At 36.1% G+C, this 22,074-nt stretch overlaps 1 protein-coding gene across 13 annotated transcripts in view; it reads right to left on the bottom strand.

Moving 5' to 3' along the window:
- Positions 1–793: 793 nt before the first annotated feature.
- The window catches only part of LOC105696123 (syntaxin-binding protein 5), a 188,653-nt gene continuing 167,372 nt past the window's right edge, over positions 794–22,074 (bottom strand). For 6 of the 13 annotated variants that reach the window (XM_023431852.1, XM_023431853.1, XM_023431858.1 and 3 more), the window contains 9 exons: positions 13,378–13,533; positions 11,854–11,973; positions 11,012–11,137; positions 10,090–10,305; positions 9,402–9,510; positions 6,012–6,095; positions 5,594–5,689; positions 4,005–4,129; positions 794–2,829 (listed from right to left, as the gene is read on the bottom strand). In XM_023431852.1, the coding sequence (XP_023287620.1) occupies positions 2,573–2,829; positions 4,005–4,129; positions 5,594–5,689; positions 6,012–6,095; positions 9,402–9,510; positions 10,090–10,305; positions 11,012–11,137; positions 11,854–11,973; positions 13,378–13,533 (1,289 nt within the window). In that variant the 3' untranslated portion in view covers positions 794–2,572. Of the gene's footprint in view, positions 2,830–4,004; positions 4,130–5,593; positions 5,690–6,011; positions 6,096–9,401; positions 9,511–10,089; positions 10,306–11,011; positions 11,138–11,853; positions 11,974–13,377; positions 13,534–22,074 lie in introns of those variants that run through there. The other 7 variants (XM_023431855.1, XM_023431860.1, XM_023431861.1 and 4 more) reach the window with 4 other exon arrangements.

The following is a 22,074-nucleotide window of genomic DNA, read 5'->3' as shown; positions in this document are numbered from 1 at the left end:
AAAGGTACTGCGTAAACGGTTTTTTAGTTTCAATGATTTGAAGCGATATTTAAATTGTAGAGTTTTGCATAAATGTATTGCAATTATATTAAAATAAAGGAGGGATATTTTGGTTGGATATTTACGATTTCATTAAATAAAAATCAGTAGTGGACAGTACGGATGGTATCGTCATAGGTTATAGATCATTTTCAATGGTAGTCATATTTATAAGCTTTAAAGTAGAAGTAGGCATGTATTTATTTTTTAAATTATTGCTTAGATAACCTTGTCGACATTAGCTACTATTGGTTATTTATAATTAATGTGTTTTAGCGTCAAGTAATTTTAGGAATGTTTAGGTGCGAGCTTGAAGAATAAATGGAGCTTGATAACTTAAATGGTGCGATGTATCTGAAGCTTTGAATGATTTAGATCAGACAGATACATGTTATTAACAATGTAAAACTTTAGTTACCTGCTTTCTCTTGATTTCTGCATGACGAAATATTCAACCGTCATTCATAACTGACGTTCATCGATACATATATAGGTAGCCATGGACGAATAAAATTATAAAGATATGAAAGCAATTTAAAATGTATATAGCGAGAAAATACATGTATTACCTGTCATTAAGTGATTTCAAATTCGTTTATTATTCTGGGCCAGGATACAGTCGAATGTCAAGTACTTCTTTGCAGCACTTAAGACACTAACATGACTTCTGGGTTGCGTTCCTTGAGGAACGTGACTTGTACCAGATCGGTATCAGTATAAACTTGACATATTAGTTATTTCAACTTGTCTGGTAGTCGCTAAAGATAAAATTTATTTATAATACTGGGTTTGTCCATCCGTAATATGTGTACAGTCAGGTCTGTTTACAATCCCTGCGAGAATCTAATTTTATCCTTTTTTTAACTACGACGGACAAATAAAAGACACAATATTACGAGTAAAGTTTAAGTATAAATTTACTTGGTTAATATGATAGTTTTATTTAGTTTTCAACCCATCTACCTTTAAGTGCAATCATTGTAAGTCATTTTTATTAGAAAATGGGATAACTTTTGGTATGATACAACTTAAAGTATAATAACGCTATATTAACGACAATGTTACACAGCTACCTTATAAAACATAAAATTAAACAAAAGGTAAAACGAACATATGAAATAGAATACGTCGTATCGTTAAACTAGACTTAGTTCCGATACTTTGCAGGTTGTGTCATACCTTTAATATACATTGCAACAATTTTATAATACAATTAAAAGGAATTATATTCATTGAATATATTGTCCAAGAAAATTTATACTCGTAGAATTAAATGCTCTTCAGAATTTATACTAATTAAAGTTCTTTGCACAACGTATATTATTCTCCGCGCGGATGACAACTATATCGTTAACATCGACTATACAGTTATTGCTATGGAAGCAGTACGATGATTCGGAGCTTCGATAAATTCAATTAAATTTATTATATATTGTCGTTATGTAATCCATTATATGCGTATAGATAAAATTACACTATTCGCATCTCCCGTTACGTGGCACCGTCTTGGTTGAATACGCCACGACACCGGAGTAGCTTAACGTATGACACATTTCAAGTAAACGTTTTGTAACACACAGTTTGCTTCTACTATATCGATATCATTATATACATAACATTTCTAGCGATAACTACAGTTTTTTTTTTTTAGTAACTATAACTCTCTCTTAGCATGCCCTGCTAACAAGATGTTTTGTCCCTTTCAGCCACCGGTGCTGTTAACGCAATTATCACGTTTAGGTCACAGTTCTCATCTCTTTTACATAAACTACGAGTATAGTTATTGTCAATACATTCGGAGTAGCGTCTCTGTGTCTTTTCCAATCTTAATAACGCGAGCCAAATTATTAGCGCTTGCAAATATATGGAGTGATCTTTTGTCGTTCTTTATTTCCTTTTCCAAATGCCCGACAACTGCTTCGTCTCACAGAGAGCCCAAATGTTCGGGGTACGAACCCAATGGCCATCCCCAGGGACGTCCGAATGAATTAACGAGCGTCATTGAATAAAAGGCGAATTATCAAACAAGTTCTTGTATTGACTTTTACATCTGATTCGTAGATCTTACATACGCACTCCCCCCATTTCTTTAATTCTGCATAATATGTATGCGAATAGGGTAGATTGGTAGATAGTTAGGTTAGGTTAGGTCTACGGGTTGGTTGGTAGTAGATAGGTACGTAGGTTAGGTGGGAGAGTAGGCATTATGTATGAACGTGGTTCTCAATTATGAACGTATGCAAACGCGTGCACACGCTAGTTCATGTATGTACTATAATTACAGTTTGTTTTCTTCTTCTTCTTCTTCATAAAGTTATGTGCGCATACTTAATAACAACTTTCTTGACCAGTACGTCGTGTGCGTGTTACTTTTGTGTCGCGCATGCGCTCGCCGCTCGCGCATGCCGCTCGTGTATGTCGGTATATGTGCTACAGTTACGATAGAACTCACAGGTGAGGTGTGAATACTAAATTACATTATATTTATCTCTCTCTACCGTTTCTTCTCGTAAGGATTCTTCTTATTGGTACCTCATAGCTGGTACCATTTCTTATCTTTATACTTGAGCATAAGCCCGTGGGCTGACTGCGAAAAGTTGTCGGCTTCGGACATCATGCGTGCCGTTCGTTCCTCTAGCTGAGACAGTTTATCACCACGTTCCAGGACCATTTGATGAGCCATACTGATTTCACCTGTCGCGCTTGTTACGCGTTCTCGGATGTTCTCGGTGTTCGGACCTGGTATATGTTTCGCTATGGTTCGGGATGCTCGTCCGCTGGACTCGCCGACTGGACATTCAAACGAAATCAATGATTTTTAGAATAATGTGTTCATCAATTGTATTGGGTTGGCTAGAAATGATCTCGACATTTTGTATCTTTATTTTTAAAATTTAACCAGACTTCGTATCATTTATCAAGAGCCTGAATTTTTTTTAAGGACATGTATATATTTTCATATTTGAGTGTTCACTATAGTTCGGGTAGATTCGAAGACTGGACATTCAAACGAAATCAATGATTTTTAGAATGGCGTGTTCATAAATTGTTTTGGGTTGGCTAGAAATGATCTCGACATTTTGTATCTTTATTTTTAAAATTTAACNTTTAAAATTTACAATTTATTTATCAAGAGCCTGAATTTTGTTTAAGAACGTGCATATATTTTCGCTTTTGAGTGTTCACTATAGTTCGGGTGGACTTGAAGACTGGATTTTCAAACAAAATCAATGATTTTAGAATGGCGTATTCATAAATGCTTGTATTGGATTCGCTAGAAAATATCTCGACATTTTGTATCTTCATTTTTAAAATTTGTCATTGTATTTATCAAGAGAGGCTGAATGTTTTTAAGAACGTGTATATATTTTTGTATTTGAGTGTTCACTATAGTTCGGGTGGACTTGAAGACTGGATTTTCAAACAAAATCAATGATTTTAGAATGGCGTTTTCATGAATTGTATTCGGTTGGCTAGAAGGTATTTCAATTCTTTATATCTTTATTTAACAAATTTTAACCAGACGGGGCCTTCGTATTATTTATCAAGAGCCTGAATTTTGTTTAAGAACGCGCATATATTTTCCTATTTCTGTGTTCACTATAGTTCGGGTAGATTCGAAGACTGGACTTTCAAACAAAATCAATGATTTTAGAATAGCGTATTCATCAATTGTATTGGGTTGGCTAGAAATTATCTTGACACTTTGTATCTTTATTTTTAAAATTTAACATTGTATATATCAAGAGAGAGTGAATTTTGTTTAAGAACGTGCATATATTTTTGTATTTGAGTGTTCACTATAGTTCGGGTAGACTCGAAGACTGGATTTTCAAACAAAATCAATAATTTTGGAATGGCTCGATACTTTATATCTTTACGTTTTTTTTTTTTCGGGGGGAAAGAGTTAATTATTTTATAAAAATTAGAGGACTTAGCATAAGCTTGGGATAATGCTAACTTACACAACTCCTCGCGATCTATACTTTTGGATCCACCACCGAATAGCCCTTTAAAGAAGTTTTCCTTCGGTGGTTCTGGCATGTCATGGGCGATAAAAATATCTCCCATCATCTCTGTCAGCTCGGAACTGAAAGAAAGGACTTTATAAGCACTATTGAAGTAGTTTAAAGTGAATTACTTCCTGAAGAGTATCGACACACTTAAGGTGAAGTGAAACCCCCTTCAAATCAGTCGATTCGAATACAACACTTATTTTTAAGGGTATTGAACCAAACTGTCCGAAACTTTGACACATCACTCCTGCTCATCTAAGAATTGTTCTGACATATTCAAAATTTGGATTTTTGGAAAAAATGTTTCAACTTAATCCAGACCAGAATTAAATTGGCGTCGAGCTCTCATATTTCGATCAATATCCAATTATTGAAAGCTCTGATATGAGAAACAAAAGGATCAAGACGATTTTACGACAATTTAGAACACTTTGGTAATCGATAAACTCGCATTTGAACGAGATGAAGGCAAAAAAAGTGTTTTCTGCGTTTCTATGCTAAAACGATGGTAATACGAGGTCTCGGAGTGAAAATTTAGTTGACCTGGAAATCACAGATGGCGCAAAGTGTCCCTCCGCAGTCAATTAGAGCCTCAGAAACCATGAATCCAGGGAATTTATGGAGTTTTACTTCGATTTCTTTACAACTATTGTACGAAAACGACATATGGAGTATGTCATTTAGTACAATACTCAATATAATTCGACCCAGTTGTCAATACTAACACGTACGTCGGCAACGTACCTTAAGGTACTTCACCTTAACGTGAAGTGAAACACCCTTCATATCAGTCGATTCGAATACAACACTTATTTTTAAGGGTATTGAACCAAACTGTCCGAAACTTTGACACATCACTCCTGCTCATCTAAGAATTGTTCTGACATATTCAAAATTTGGATTTTTGGAAAAAATGTTTCAACTCAATCCAGACCAGAATTAAATTGGCGTCGAGCTTCATATTTCGATCAATATCCAATTATTGAAAGCTCTGATATGAGAAACGAAAGGGTCAGGACAATTTTATGACAATTTAGAACACTTTGGTAATCGATAAACTTGCATTTGAACGGGATGAAGGCAAAAAAAGTGTTTTCCTGCGCTTCTATGCTAAAACGATGGTAATACGAGGTCTCGGAGTGAAAATTTAGTTGACCTGGAAATCACAGATGGCGCAGGGAGTTCCTCTGCAGTCAATTAGGGCCCCAAAAAGCATGAATCCAGAGGATTTCTGGAGTTTTATTTAGATTTCTTTATAATTATTGTACGAAAACGAAAGGTGGAATATGCCATTTGGTACAATACCCAATATAATTCGATACAGCTGTCAATATAAAAACGAAAATCGGCAACGTAGGCATTTAGACAAATCTTCTTTATCGACGTCGATCAAGTTCCTCGACGTGTTTCACTTCACCTTAACAAGATATTCTCTTGGTACTATTCAAAGAAATATTTCCTCGGTTGAATTAAATGCTTCTTTTTTTTTTTCCCCTCAATGCACTTATTTAGAATTTTAAATGAGAAAAGATACATACCAGAATTCGCTGGACACTGTAAACTTCTGAATCTCCGTGGGTGAAGCAAGGTACAACCCATGACCCTTATTACTGAAGCAAAGAGTCCTCGCAATCCTGTAAAATAATCCTTTATAATAATGCGCCTTCGCAGGTCTAATTTGTTTTACAATTGGACTTCGCACATGGAATGTGATGATAGCTGAAATCGAGTGGTGTACCAACAATGCTAAAGTGTTATCTCGTGAGAAGTTTGAATTTATATATGTTTTTTTTATACAGCAACGTTAATAAGAAGAAGCGGATGAGTCCAGTTTGGTGTTAAAAGAGCAGCAGTAGTAGAAAATTAATTAGTACAGGAAGGTGTTAGTACAGAGTTGTCTTTAGCAATTTACAGGTGCGCATAGTATATGTGAGCAGTACTTGGTTGATGACTTACTGATCGGTATCGCCATTAACAAAGAGTTGATGACCCCATATGGACAATATAGGGTCTACAATGCCGTGTTTTGTAGTCTGAAAACTGTTAGAGATTACAGAGACAAGAGGAAGGAGAGTGCCTTAGCTCGAGTTATAACGAGTTTACCTAATCTCGCATAATGCATTAACCCTTAAGACATCAATTACGGTGGAGATCAATTTTTCTTTTTATGTACAGCACTGCTCCATGGAATCGGTTACTCGACACAAGTATTTCATTTCTGGGCACTTATCATTACAATTACTAGCGTCTGATCGGTCTTTTTTTTTTTTCTGTTACTTCCGGTGAGGGTGTCGATATGTGATTCTTTGTCTATGTTAATTAGTGACATTGTCTATATTATTGGACAATGCAATGGTATCAGGCAGGATACGTATATCAGTTTAGCAAATTCGATCGGACATTGAGCGACAAAAAAATCACTTTCTAGGAGAAAATTCTTCGGTCGGATAAACCTCTACTGGCTGTTATCAACTAAATGATATCAAATGAAATTATGGCAAATTACAAACAACAATTAATTTTCTTAAACTTAGCTTCAAGTCTGACCCATTATCGTTGTATTGTCTATGCACTTGTCAGAATGGAAAAGTGATTTATTTCAATGAGTGAAAAGCTTTGAAAGAATGAATAAAGAATTAATATAACAGACTAGAATTTAATATAATTATTAGCGTGACTAATATTTTTTTCTCAAACTTCTAAGTTACCGGTGAACTCGTTCTGGCATCAATTTCAAGCAATATTGATATATTATTCGCCATTAATAATTGTTTATGTTCAATGCAACATTATATCCATGATCATCAATATTCTCATTACTTGAGATACATTATGTACACAACATTCTTTTAGCAAAATCATTTCCACTTGATATTAATTTGCCATAATTTGGGTTGGAACCCTGACGATTCTTAAAAACAAAACAAAACAAAAAAACAATTTTACTGGAGCCCGGAAATTTCTTTAGTAAGAAACATTTAGATTGCCGCAAGTAATTGTTTGCCTAGAAAGTAAATTTTATTGCTCAGTGTAAGGTACTCGTACTTCTGGCTAGTTAAGGTGAAGTGAAACCCCTCTCAAAAATCAGTCGACTGGAATAAGACACTTTTTTTTAAGGGTACTGGATAGAACTGTCGGAAATTTTGACACATTACTCGTGGGCATCCAGGAATTATCCTAAAACATTCAAAATTTGGATTTTTTTAACTTAATTGTTTAACCAAGCTCTCATATTTCGATCGATATCCAATTATTGAAGGCTCTAATATGAGAAACGAAAGGGTTAGAACAATTGTACGACAATTAAGAACACTCTGGTAATCGAGAAACTCGCATTTGAATTAGATAAAGGCAAAAAAGTGTCTTATACGCTTCTATGTTAAAACGATGGGAATACGAGGTCTCGGAGTGAAAATTTAGTTGACCCAAAAATCGCAGATGGCGTAGGGGGTCCCTCTGCAGTCAATTAGGGCCTTAGAAACCATGAATCCAGAGGATTTCTGGAGTTTTACTTCGATTTCTTTATAATTATTGTACGAAAACGACAGGTGGAGTATGCCATTTATTACTATACCTAATATAATTCGTCACAGCTGTCAATATAAAAACGAACGTCGGCAACGTAGGCATTTAGAAGAATCCTTTTACCGACGTCGCTCAAGTTCCTCGACGTGTTTCACTTCACCTTAATGATATACTTGCGTATCAGCCTATCGAATATGTGAAAAGCACTGTTTGTAATGGTATTTCTTCCAGCTCTGCTCATTACGTCGTATGATTTAATTCCTGTATCATTATTGGATTGTAACAATGAACTCGGTTAATGCCATGGCGAAAAAAAAAAAGTAGCAGCTGTAGAGTGACTGTGTTGTTAGCGTTTCTTTTGCACCTTGTTATGGTCGGCATGAAAGATTTTCGCCGCAAAGAGGAAAGTGATGAGTGAGCAGAATAAAAAGGAATACCTTGCGAAACGCGAAATTCCGCTCCTTAGCCAGTGATATGTGATAGTTTCGTTCGGTGAATTAAAAGTTGATAAAAGAGCTATGCGAAGGTTGTAAATATAGAAGAAGGACCCTGCACTGTATTACCGTCATCCGTTAACAAATGACCAATGATTTAGATATCTTTTCTCTTTAGCGTTTAATATTTGAGCAATGCAAGAGACAATGTGCAATTGCAATAAATGTGCTTACATAAGAGAACTACATGTAGCATGCCTCGAGCGTTTTAAGGGTTAACGAGTGCATTAAAGGTGGCAGAGAAAGAGAGAAATCGCATGCTTGTTCACTTCCTTCCGAGATACGGAATTTTTATATAGAAATAAAGAATTTACATTTACTCACAGAATCGTAACCATACAGTAACCTTGATTCGGAGGCTTAATAGATGTTTAATGTAACTGTATCTCCATTGAAAAAAAAAAAGAAAAAAAAATGTAACAAAAAATTTTCCGACAGTACCTTATTCTATGAATTGTTTAGCCGATGCAAATTGTAAATATATATGCCAATGCAAGATGAAATTTATGGAGCACATGACTGTTCTTAGAGCGGTAATTCATTGCTCGCGATGAAATTTTTCTTTTAAATAATTACGTGCCGTGGTATATTAAATAAATTGTTAATGTCAGGTGAATGGCTGTAAGGTCTTGCATGCATTTTACGATTCCATGATTATATGCAAATGTGGAATAGTATCGATCTGGTGAACAAGTATTAACATAAAGAATGTCCGGAAGACATTATTCGATGTGCATATCTTAGGTTATTAAATCGGGATATTTAAATATTTTTCACACGAGTTATAGTATAATTCCTTTTTGTTTAGATCACGTTAGGTTTAGTCGTTATTTGATACTTACAACATGGAGTGATTCCTTATTGATATAAACTAGGGACTATAATGCACTGAATATCAATTTAATAAATAATTTAATTTCCTTAAGAAATAGTTCAGCAGGAGCTAGTTAATCTTGTTCGTGCGGATAATGGCTCATCTCATACTTACAGAATTTAATTGTTTAAATGAGGCGGTTAATTGTATGTAAGGTAATTTTCTTTTAAGTACATTTCAATCATAATACCGTTATTCACTTGAACTGGTATTAAGATGACACTAATTTTAGTAAATGACGTTTCACAGTAATTGCATTATAATCTCCATGTTAAGTAGATAGAGAAACGTACTTATTTCATTTAAAAAACTATCCAATAGTTAATGTATTTAACAAAACTCTATACGTGTTGCAGTGCGCCATACATCAGACATTGTGCAAATTATTTTGAATGGAAAGACTTTCCCTTAATACCTGACACCATAATTGGCGAAACGAAACATTTGTCTTACCTCAAATCCAGTAAGGGTAAAAAATCGACATCTATCAGCGGTCTGAGACTTGGTAGACTGTATGTTGCTATATGACCACTTGAAACATAGCACACGAGGCAGACACTGTCTGGAAATAAGAATTATTTTCATTGCAAATATTTGTCGACAGTAATCTTAATCCGTTATGCAAAGCGAAGCCTCTGGCGAGCGCTTGAAGAACTAAAATTACGGTCGTCGCCGACAGTTATTATAATATGAGGCTTCGCAACGGAAATTGCAACTCTAATTTCATAAACTTTGCCCTGTACAATTACTAATATCCGAAAGTGATACGATAAACTGGTTTATAGGCACCTCTTTCATGTTTTTATTAATTAGTAATCACTATTATCGTTCTTCGTTCCAATTGACGGTGTCAATGGTGCCACCTGTCGGACCTTTGCATCATTAACAGGCAATAAGAGACTTTACAACGGAAATTGCAACTCTAATTTCATAAACCTTGCCCAATACATTTACTAATATCCGAAAGTGATACGATAAACTGGTTTATAGGCACCTCTTTCATGCTTTTATCAATTTGTAATGACTATTATCGTTCCTCGTTCCAATTGACGGCGCTGCCTGTCGGAGCTTTGCGTAACTACTAGGCAATTTCCAAGTTACACCTCGATTATTTTTCAAAGGATGCCCATTGGTTTATTACCTTTCAGAGATGTGATTTCAGCTTTGATAACTATATCCGTGTCTGTCAGTTGCTGTCTGTAGACGCAATTTTGCGAAGGAAGGGCCACAACCCGCGCTTGTTTCTCCGATGTCAATACGACAAATTGTCGGTCCTCAAATCCATCCGACCCAGTTGATCCAGACGTTTGCGAGCTGGATAATAACGACGTCCTGCTGTTCGCCTTTCCCTGGCTTTCTTTAATAAACGTGAGCTTTTGAGTACATATTGCCTTAACGGGGGTATTTAATTATTTAAGAGCTATAAGTACGGCAGTATACCGATTATTTCCAGAAAGCTCCGATAGGGATGCGATATCCATCGCTATTAACACTAGAACTACCAAGACCAGTCAAAATGACTGGTTTAAAATGGCCTATCCTATACAAAGAAAATCCGCCAGTAGTTGTAGTGTTAAGGTGAAGTGAAACACCCTTCAAATCAGTCGATTAGAATACAACACTTTTTTTTAAGGGTATTAGACCAAACTGTCCGAAACCTTGACACATCACTCCTGATCATCTAAGAATTGTCTTGACACATTCAAAATTTGGATTTTTGGGAAAAATTTTTTAACTCAGTTCAGACAAAAACCAAAATGACGTCGAGCTCTCATATTTCGATCAATATACAATTATCGAAGACTCTGATATGAGAATCGAAAGGGTCAGGACGATTTTACGACAATTGTGGTATAATCGATAAACTCGCATTTGAACGGGATAAAGGCAAAAAAAAGTGTTGTATTCGAATCGACTCATTTGAAGGGGGTTTCACTTCACCTTAAGGAAATGTGAATCTTGCAATTTCACAGAGCATGCAGATATTAAGTTAATGTACGGCGTACGTGAATTCCAATAGTATATACTGTTACTTGTTACGCAATTGGGTGCGTTAAACGTACTGTTGCGATCCTTGCCGTCTAGGTTCTCGTCTTTCCAGGGCTCGTAAGAGTATGGTATCAGAGCCCCATTGCAATCCAGGAAGGACATTGTTAGAATGGAGCCTTTGAGCTTGAAGGATGAGCCATCTAGATGCAACAAGACTTTTTTAGTAATAGGTATCTTATCATTTCCAGGACATTTGTCGAGCGATGTGTAGATATTTATAGGATAGTTTCCGAGCAAATAATATAGACATGTATAGATATCTATACACTGAAAAAAAGAAAAAAAAGGAAGTTTCTTTCAAGGGAATTATTTCTTTGAATGGAGTTGAAGAAACTGTAACATGAAATTAAACAAAAAAATGCAATCTTCGCTACAATAACGCCGAATGTTTAACTGTCTGGTGGAGTGCATTGATCGACTACTTCATATCTTAAAATAATACAGTAAGAAATCGAAAGTATATTTCATTTGTTTGACCCCATTCAAAGGAATAATTTCTTCGAGAGAAAACATTTTTTTTTTTAGTCCTCGGTGCAATTGAATATATTTTCATACCTGAGAAACCATTTCTTTCAATGGATCGAATGAAATATATTCCATCAAGTTATTTATCGCAATTTAAACACGTTTTAAAGAGATTCGCAGAATATTGTCGGTTCTTTGAATGAGAAACAATTATTTCGTTGGGGGTAATTGCATGTTCTTTCTGCCAAAACACTGTCATTTGATCCGAATGAGCATTATTCAAAGAAATCTTTTTTTTTGTTCAATTAAAAAAGTGTTCTTCTTTGAGGCAAAGAAATGGTTTTCTGAGTGTAGGATATTTGTTGAATAGTCTCGAAGACGACGGACTTACTACATGTAGAAATCGTCAAGGGTTGCGTGTGTCGCTCACTGTAGGTTGGCGCGTTAAAAACGATCGTTTGTACAGATCCCAAGGAAGTACCAATCCATAAAGTCGGTAAAGCACTGGAATCTGAAAAAGCGAGGTCGCATTAAATCGAGCCAAATAATAAAGAACAGTGTTAAAGTCACTTTGCAAAGTTTCAAAGGATTCGGTACATCCAGTTTGGAGAAAAGCTGTGTCCATAAAGCTGGCATTGCCACTTCAGCACAATTCGATAAGATTTATTGCAAAATTTATTGCTAATTTATTTGCTATTTTACTAGAAAATTTTGCAAGAAAACAATTTTTTGCTCTTGAAATTTCTTCGAAAAACGGTGGCGATGCCAGCTTTATAGTAATCTAGCATTGCCACGTTATAAAAACAATAATAAAGCAAATGTTCATAGTTGACGTATACCCAAGAATTTATTGCTAATTAATTGCTCGCAGAAACAGCAAACTTCGACTCTTTTATTCACCCTTAAAGGGGTATGTCACCACCCCTAGGGCCGATAGCAGCATGATAACGTGAAAACGGAAAACTTTATAGTAAGTTAATATTGCCGCGTTATAAAAATAATAATAAGACAAGTGTTCATAGTTAATGTATGCGCCAGAATTTATTGCTAATTAATTGCTGCTAGCGGCTCTAGGAATGCTGACATACCCCTTTAGGGGTGAATAAAAGAATCTAAGTCTGCTCTTCTGCAATTAATTAGCAATAAATTATTGCGTATACGTCAACTATGAACATTTGCTTTATTATTGTTTTTATAACGTGGCAATGCAAGTTTAATACAATGCTGGCATCGCCACCGTTTTTCGAAAAAGTATAAGGGCAAAAAATGTCTCCCGCGCAACACATTGACAATGAATTTTGCAATAAATTTTCTTGAATCGCGTCAAAGTAGCGATGCCAGCTTTATGGGCATAGAAAAGCTCGATAAACGAGACAATTCCACATAGCCTTAAGGAATAATTGAAAATAAATCCTGCCACGTTATAAAAACAATAATAAAGCAAATGTTCATAGTTGACGTATACGCAAGAATTTATTGCTAATTAATTGCTCGCAGAAAGAGCAGACTTCGATTCTTTTATTCACCCCTAAAGGGGTATGTCACCACCCCTAGAGCCGCTAGCAGCAATTAATTAGCAATAAATTCTGGCGCATACGTCAATTATGAAAATTTGCTTTAATATTGTTTTTATAACGTGGCAATGCAAGTTTAATACAAAGCTGGCATCGCCACCGTTTTTCGAAAAAGTATAAGGGCAAAAAATGTCTCCCGCGCAACACATTGACAATGAATTTTGCAATAAATTTTCTTGAATCGCGCCAAAGTGGCGATGCCAGCTTTATGGGCATGGAAAAGCTCGATAAACGAGACAGTTCCACATAGCCTTAAGGAATAATTGAAAATAAATCCTGTAAATCATATCACGGGCCTGATAGTCTCAGGGTGGAAGGAAGTAACTCGGCCTAGTGCTTACCACTTTTCTTCGTGTAGGAATCGGCAAAAGTAAGGCAGCTGATGGTTTCTGAGGCGATGTTCTCCAAAGAGGACATACTCGAGCTCCGAGAGCGTTGGAACGAGGTATCGGGCTTGTCTATCCGACCAGCATTCCCAAAAAAGAGCGTAAGGTTAACTGCGGGGTAAAGATCCCTTAGTACGTCAACTACGGAGCATGCACGAGAAGAGTGAGAAATAAGATATATAAATGTATATATATATAGAGAAAGATATATGTATATATGTCCCCGTAGAGTCGTTTAACGCGAGACCCAACGTGGCAAAACGGCGTCGTTAGTAACATTAACGATAACAACTCTCACAGCACAACAACGATACAGCAACAACAACAATAATAACAATAACGTGTCTGAACAATAGAATCGTTAATTTCTCTCGTCTTAGGTCGCATTCATACGGTCACGTTAATTAGGGCTTTTGCGGCCCATTTAGTTAATCACGTCGACCTGTATTCACTCTCGCTTTTGTCGCACTTTTCCACGAGATAATAGATCGATTGTCGATCAAGCGATATCGTAACGAGCTCGAGATACGAATACAGGTTCGACGTTTATTAAAGATTTCGCCATTCTTTCGGAACGGACGTTCAGCGGATGCTTTTCCAACGTGCATGCAGTCGCGGAAGGAAGAAACGCCGCGAGTTACTGTACGTCAGGTGCACAGGCTTTGTTCGAGCGGTTATTCTTAAACGGATCTGAAATACGTCAAGTATATATATGTACATATACGTAGGTGTACTTCCGAGATCTTTCCGGCGAGATATCCCATTCCGGCGGATGCAAGGCGATATCCGCAAACTCGTCAATACATTCGACCAGCTATCGGATGATGACCGAGATTCGGAGATTAAGGGGATGTGATAGTGGCATACGAGGGGGTGATCGTTTATGAAACTTTTATCCGAACTGGGTGTACCGAGTCGTTTCAAACTTTACAACATAAACATAGATGCCAAAAGGAAGGTCCTGACACCCTTGAAATTTCATTTTTTAAAAGAAATGTTTGAAACGTCTATAGAGAAATATAAAAAACATTGAAATTTCATGGGTGTCAAGACCTTCATTTTGGCATCTATGTTTATGTTGTAAAGTTTGAAACGATTCGGTACATCCAGTTTCTTCGTGTTTAGAAGAAAAAAGGTTCATAAAGATGACCTCTTTGACGCCACTTTCACATCCCCTTAAGGCGATGTGATAGTGGCATACGAGGGGGTGATCGTTTATGAAACTTTTATCCGAACTGGGTGTATCGAATCGTTTCGAATTTTACCATGTGAATATGGAGGCTATAAGGAAGATCCTGACATTCTTGAAATTTCATCTTTTAGGAGAAATGTTTGAAACACCTATAGAGAAATTTTTAAAAAATTGAAGTTTCATGGGTGTCAGGACCTTCCTTTTAGCTTCTATGTTTATGTTGTAAAGTTTGAAACGATTCGGTACACCCAATACGGAAAAAAAGTTTCATAAAGATGACCTCTTTGACACTAGATTCATATCACCTTAAGGGGATGTGATAGTGGCATACGAGGGGAGTGATCGTTATGAAACTTTACTCCGAACTGGGTGTATCGAATTGTTTCGAATTTTACCATGTGAATATGGAGGCTGTAAGGAAGGTCCTGACATCCTTGAAATTTCATCTTTTAGAAGAAATGTTTGAAACGTCTATGGACAAATTTAAAAAAAATTGAAACTTCATGGGTGTCAGGACCTTCTTTTTAGCATCTATGTTTATGTTGTAAAGTTTGAAACGATTCGGCACACTCAGTTCGGAAAATAGTTTCATAAAGGCGTCCTCTTTGACGCCACTTTCACATCACCTTAAGGGGATATGAAAGGGTTATTCTACTGACATACCCCTTTAGGGGTGAATAAAAGAATCTAAGTCTGCTCTTCTGCAATTAATTAGCAATAAATTATTGCGTATACGTCAACTATGAACAATCGCGATGCTCGTGAAATTTCATTTTTCACTAAAAAATGTGATCTTGGTTCTCACCTACGTTAAATAAAAGAACATTTTTTTTTTTAATGAAATTTCACGAGCATTTCATTCCTGTTTAGGGCCTTTATAATCACGTGTCGAAGTTTCAATTGATTTGGCGCATCCAGCCATGAGAAATGTTTTACAAATATTTTGACGTTTTGATATATAGAACAACTCTTTCATATCACCTTAAGGAACTCACACCCTTTTGGCGTTTACACGCATTTGATTTAACTGAGCTCCGAAATACCGTTCAGTCAGAAGTGACGTTAATTTCGCGAATTGCCGTAAAAGAAGATATCGCATATCACTCCCTCGGTCGAAGGGAGATGCACCTGTTAAGGTGATGTGAAAGTGTCATATATATATAGTTTGGTATATATACACACACCGAAACGTCAAAATGTTTATAAGACTTTTCTCCAAATAGCGCCGAATAATTTGAAACTTCAGCACGTGATTATGGAGGCTCTAAGGAAGGACATGAAATTTCATTTTTCAAACAAAAATTTTTTATGTATCCCACCCTAGAACCAAGGACGCATATTTTTGATGAAAAATGAAATTTCACGAGCATCGCGTTCTTCCTTAGGGCCTCCATAATCACGTGTTAGAGTTTCATATAATTGAGTGCACGCGGTTTGAAGAAAAGTTTCATAAACGAGACCTCTTCTCGTCACTTTCGCACCACCTTAAGGGGATGTGAAAGTGGCATCCGAAAGCTCAATCGTTCATAAAACATTTCTACGGACTGGGTGTCTCAAATCGTTTCATACTTTAAAACGTGAATACGGAGACCCTAAGGTAGGTTCTGAAACTCGCGAGATTTCATTTTTTATAAACTATTTTTAAAATACCTATAAACAAATTAGAAAAGAATTGAAATTTCATGAGTTTCAGGACCTTCCTTATAGTCTCCCTCTTCACGTTGTGAAGTTTCAAACTATTCGGTAAATCGAGATGGGAGAAAAGTTTTATAAACAAAACCTCTTCGACGCCACTTTAACATCACCTTAAGCCAAAAAAAAATATAGAAAAATGAAACGCAACCGAGTCGCAGTTGTGAGGTGCATGACAATGGCCAGAGTTGGTTGCGCTCAACACAGGTGCAAGAGGGCGTCCGCCGGCACAGAGTTCAGAAATGACGAGAGGAAGGCAGAGAGACAGTAGATGTGAGATTCGAGAGTCGAGAAGGCTGAGACCGGAAGGGTGAATCGATGTGCGGAAGTAGACGAGCAGAAGATGTACCAATGTACATGAGAGATGACACAGACCAGACAGTACCTGCAAGAAAGAGGAGAAAAAATCGGGGAATCGAGATTTCTTATTAGCGGAGGTCGAGGTGGGTTTGGAGGATAAGGGAATAAATTTATATGTACATAGTATATGTATATATACGTGTATATACGTAATATATGTAATATACAGGATGGGGCGGTTAATTTGAGACCTCATTGTATATAATGAACAATTGGGTTTAGAGAAAAAAATAAGGTCGAATAAAAGTTTCTTGATTTCTAAGGGGATGTATAATCGTAATATACATTGTTTATTTAAATTTTATGTCAAATTCAATTACGCGGTCTATCTCAACCGACACATGGAGGATAAGGGAATAAATTCAAATCTATTTTATATGTACATAATGTATGTATATATACGTGTATATACGTAATATATGTAATATACAGGATGGGGCGGTTAATTTGAGACCTCATTGTATATAATGAACAATTGGTTTTAAAGAAAAAAAAAGGTCGAATAAAAGTTTCTTGATTTCTAAGGGGATGTATAATCGTAATATACATTGTTTATTTAAATTTTATGTAAAATTCAATTACGGGGTCTATCTCAACCGACACATGGAGGATAAGGGAATAAATTCAAATCTATTTTATATGTACATAATAGTACATAATATATGTATATATACGTATATATACGTAATATATGTAATATACAGGATGGGACGGTTAATTTGAGACCTCATTGTATATAATAAACAATTGGTTTTAGAGAAAAAAAAGGTCGAATAAAAGTTTCTTGATTTCTAAGGGGATGTATAATCGTAATATACATTGTTTATTTAAATTTTATGTAAAATTCAATTTCGGGGTCTATCTCAACCGACACATAGGTTGACTGATGTAGATAGTAAAACGGAGCCGTTGAACAAGGTAACTCGGAACTGATTGTTCTTCAACAGTATTTCTGTTGTTATTTGTCGATATTGAAGTTGTTGAAAAAACAATGTTCCTAATAAAAGTTACTTTCTTTTTCGCGTACAATGTAATGCCGTGAAAGAAAACGTAGGGCTTATGGTAGAAAACTGAGATTGATCCCGAAATGACTTTGAAATTGAAGTATATACATGTAAGGGATGTTATTATAATTCCTTCTCGAAATGAAGAAACTTTTATCGAAGCTCTTTTTTTCTAAAATGAATCTATTATGTACAATCGTGTCTCAAGTTAAATGCCCCGCCTTGTATATAATATGTAATTGAAAAGGGAGATCCATCATTGCGGAGTTGAATTGTTTGTTGGACGACAAAAAGGCGGTATAACAATGAAACGTAATTAATTTACTTATTGTGTATTTGAAAAGGAAATACCTCGAGATGCTTACTTAAATTTGGCTCGTATGACTTTAATTGTTGATTTTAATTCCACAACTATTTACAGGATGCTATATATATGAAAGCGAAATAGTGGATTGTATTTTTTATACACGTGGATCTAGGGGTAATATTGTGTATGTGTTAAAAATAAACGTTGACGTCCACGGGTTTTATTTCCACATTGAAAAAAAAATATATATATTTAATTGATTTGAAATATATACAGGTAGAAATATTGATTCTCTGTATTTGGTTTTCGATACGTTCATCTCTATTCGAGAAGAGGAGGTGCATTTAACGTAATGGTTTCTGCGTAAATTAGAAGTATAGTGAACGATTATGAACGATTATGATTCCTTTACGTTCAGATTATAACATTTATAAGACGCTTGGGAAAATAGTTTATTCCACACATTTCATAAATGTGTTGAACACTTACCTAGTCAATTGTAATGTACTAATAAATAAAAAAAAAGGACGCAACATCAACATTGAAGTTTGACGTCGATAGGACGTATATATTAGAACGTGCAAAATGCATTTTCTTGCAATACAATTTATACGATTAATAATCAACCATTTTATACTATTTTTATATGTATATTCCACTATTTCTTGTTTATTGGGTGTAGTCCATTGTGAAGGAGAGGTATTGTTGCACGGAAAAAGCAATGGTCAAGAGGAGAGTAATTTGGAGGTAAAATCAGTCTCTTCGTACTTTCGCACGTGAATTCTTTGAGTCGAGGAAATGACAATGAAAATTTGCAAAAAGTTAACTCTCTTTAATGCCACGTGTCTTTGAAGTCGCACTGAGATATCAATATTTATTAAGTATTATTCGATTTTTTCCGACAAAACTTTATTATTGTACCACTCCATTTTATCCAAGGAATTTGCGTATAAATTGAAAAAGAATAAATAAGCATCAGAAGGTTAAAATTTGTCAATTAAGGGGTTATACCTCTTTGGAATTTTCAAAAAATCAAAAAAATGTTTACGCATTTATTTTACGCGTTTATCCTTTAAACGCGTTTTTCTTAAAACTGGATTTTAAAAATCGGTGGGCACTCTAGCTCTGCCAATTTTCAATCAATCGTCTCGATTCTTTTTTTACTTTATTCGTGATATGTTTATCGAGCGAAATACGTATGGTTTTTTCAATGTATTGGATATTTGCGTTTTTTATGCAACATTAATTAACGAAATTTAGGGCAAAATACGTATCGTNATATATATATAGGCAAATAGCGCCGGAATCTTTTATTTGAACGAATTCTCCCTGGTTCTCGTATAAGTAAAAGATCGAGATGCGGAAATATGAAGAGACCAAATCCTCTACGATGGACGATCCTCGAAGTTGAAGCGGTCCCTTCTCTTCCGGCGAAGCACCTTTATTACATCTGCCGAACTACTTTGCCCCCCGAAGGCAATTTAATCAAAATCGAGGGGATTGGACGAGGGAGATACCCTTTTCAGCGGAAGTGAACTCGCTGCGCCAGGGATTTTCACGATTTTCACGCTTTTTACACCGCGGTACCTTTTTCAGGCCAAACTCAGCCGGAACCTCATTATGTAAAACAGTTAAAAGCGGCATTTTCTCGCTTTAATGCCGCGGCACGACGTTAAGAATTAACGAGTATAACGACATATAATAGAACACCTAATACAGACGGGAATATCCTCCGTTAACATTGTTTATATCGGTGATAATGTATGCGTCCGGATATTGAGAAAATGCGTGCTGATGACGGGAGGCACTATTTGTCTGAGAAAATTATTAACAATTATCGCTTTTCTCGGTTTTTTTTTCTTCGTACCGAATGTCTAATTTAGACGGGAATATCCTCCGTAACATTGTTTATATCGATATTAATTTATGCGTCTGGACATTGAGAAAATGCGTGCTGATGACGGGAGGCACTATTTGTCTGAGAAAATTATTAACAATTATCGCTTTTCTCGGTTTTTTTATCTTTGTACCGAATGTTTAATTTAGACGGGAATATCCTTCCGTAACATTATTTATATCGGTATTAACTTATGCGTCCGGATATTGAGAAAATCTGTGCTGATGATGGGACGCACTATTAGTCAGAGAAGATTATTTATAATTATCCCTTTTCTCAGGAGTTTAGAGAGAGAACGGAATAAAGGTAAAAAAAAGTGTTTTTATGCGCTTCTATGCCAAAACGATGGTAATACGAGGTCTAGGAGTGAAAATTTAATTGTCCTGGAAATCACAGATGGCGCAGGGGGTCCCTTTGCAGTCAATTAGGGCCTCAGAAACCATGAATCCAGAGTAATTCTGAAGTATTACCTTGATTTCATTATAATTATTGTAGGAAAACGACAGGTGGAGTATGCCATTTAGTATAATACCCAATACAATTCGATGCAGGTGTCAATATAAAAACCAACGTCGACAACGTCGCCAACAACAACAAAAAATTTAGAAAAAATCTTCTTTATCGACATCGATCAAGTTCCTCGACGTGTTTACAACAAAAATATTAAAACACTGTCTTGTAGAACAAAGATTTCACTTTAAAATAACATATAACATTGTGTTAAAGCATTTAATTTCTGCGCGCATTTTTATATTTGAAAAAATGCGCAATGACTTATGCATCAACCCAATATAAGCCAATATGTCTCGCGGTAAATAATATTTCTTATCCGGATAAATTGTCGTTAAAACGGCAATTATTTAACCGGTTGGCTGGACAATTTTCCGGTGCCTTCGGCTAAAGTCACGTCCACTATGTCGCCGTGTCGCAAGGGACGAGGGTAATTGCACGTCTACCCTTTAGATAAACAGAATTTTTCATCCGAACGATGCGCGAGGTAAAAAGGAAACCCTCCAATAAAAAGTGCTCACGGTATAACACAGGGATGAACTTTTGTTGGGAACATTTTCCTACGTCGGGTATCGTTAAAACGGAAAACTCCATTACTCGCGGAGCATAGAAAAATGCAGCCGAATCGATTAGCTCGAAAACCCCGTAAGCTACTTCATCGGCGTGTTCTTATTTCAATGAAACTTCTATTAATGGATTCCCATCGCCGGCACAAAGGCAACAATAGCCGAGGCGCAGCGAATAAAACAATGATGGTTAATAACGTTATCAGATACGAAAATGGCTCCTCCGGGGAAAGAAACTCGGTCGAGTAAACAGAACCTGGCGAATTTCGCAAGATCTTCTTGCGTTTCCGTTTAATTTCAATGAATTTAATTTTATTTATTCAAACAGTCAAACACGCCGAGGAACGATTGACGTCGGTAAAACAGGGTTTTCTAAATACTCTATTCTAAAAACCGACGTTTGTTTTTATATCGACTGCTGTGCCGAATTATATTGAGTATTGTACTAAATGGCATACTCCATATGTCGTTTCCGTACGATAATTATAAAGAAATCGAAGAAATACTCCAAAAATCCCCTGGATTCATGGTTTCTGAGGCCCTAATTGACTGCGAAGGGACCCCCTGCGCCATCTGTGATTTCCGGGTTAATTAAATTTTCACTCCGAGACCTCGTATTATCATCGGTCGTTGTTCAGTAAAAGATCTTCCCCCACAATGGACGTTTTTCATATGTTTTGAATTTACACGTGCTAATCGTGCCATGAGAATTTACACGTAAAAAGGAAAATGTTAATCGAATAATGATTACGTGAAATCCTGAAACCAGGAAGGAAACTATAAAATAGGGATTTTCCTTGTTCATGAAACGAAAGAGTTCGTTCTGGGCCATTTCGCTTTCCGGTCGTCGTTCAGCAAACGATCTTTCCCCACAATGGAGGTCATTCATATGTTTTGAATTTACACGTAAATAGCAAAATGTTAATTGAGTAATAATTACGGGAAATCCTGAAACCAAGAAGGAAACTATAAAATAGGGACTTTCCTGGGTCATGAAACGAAAGAGTTCCTCCTGAGCCATTTCGCTTTCCGGTCGTCGTTCAGCAAACGATCTTCCCCCACAATGGATGTCTTTCATATGTTTTGAATTTACACATAAAAAGGAAAATGTTAATCCAATAATG

This window comes from Orussus abietinus, unplaced genomic scaffold, assembly GCF_000612105.2.
Source record: "Orussus abietinus isolate OABI.00-Male unplaced genomic scaffold, Oabi_2.0 scaffold171, whole genome shotgun sequence".
Lineage (NCBI taxonomy): Eukaryota > Metazoa > Arthropoda > Insecta > Hymenoptera > Orussidae > Orussus > Orussus abietinus.
This window is presented reverse-complemented; position numbering and strand designations above follow the sequence as displayed.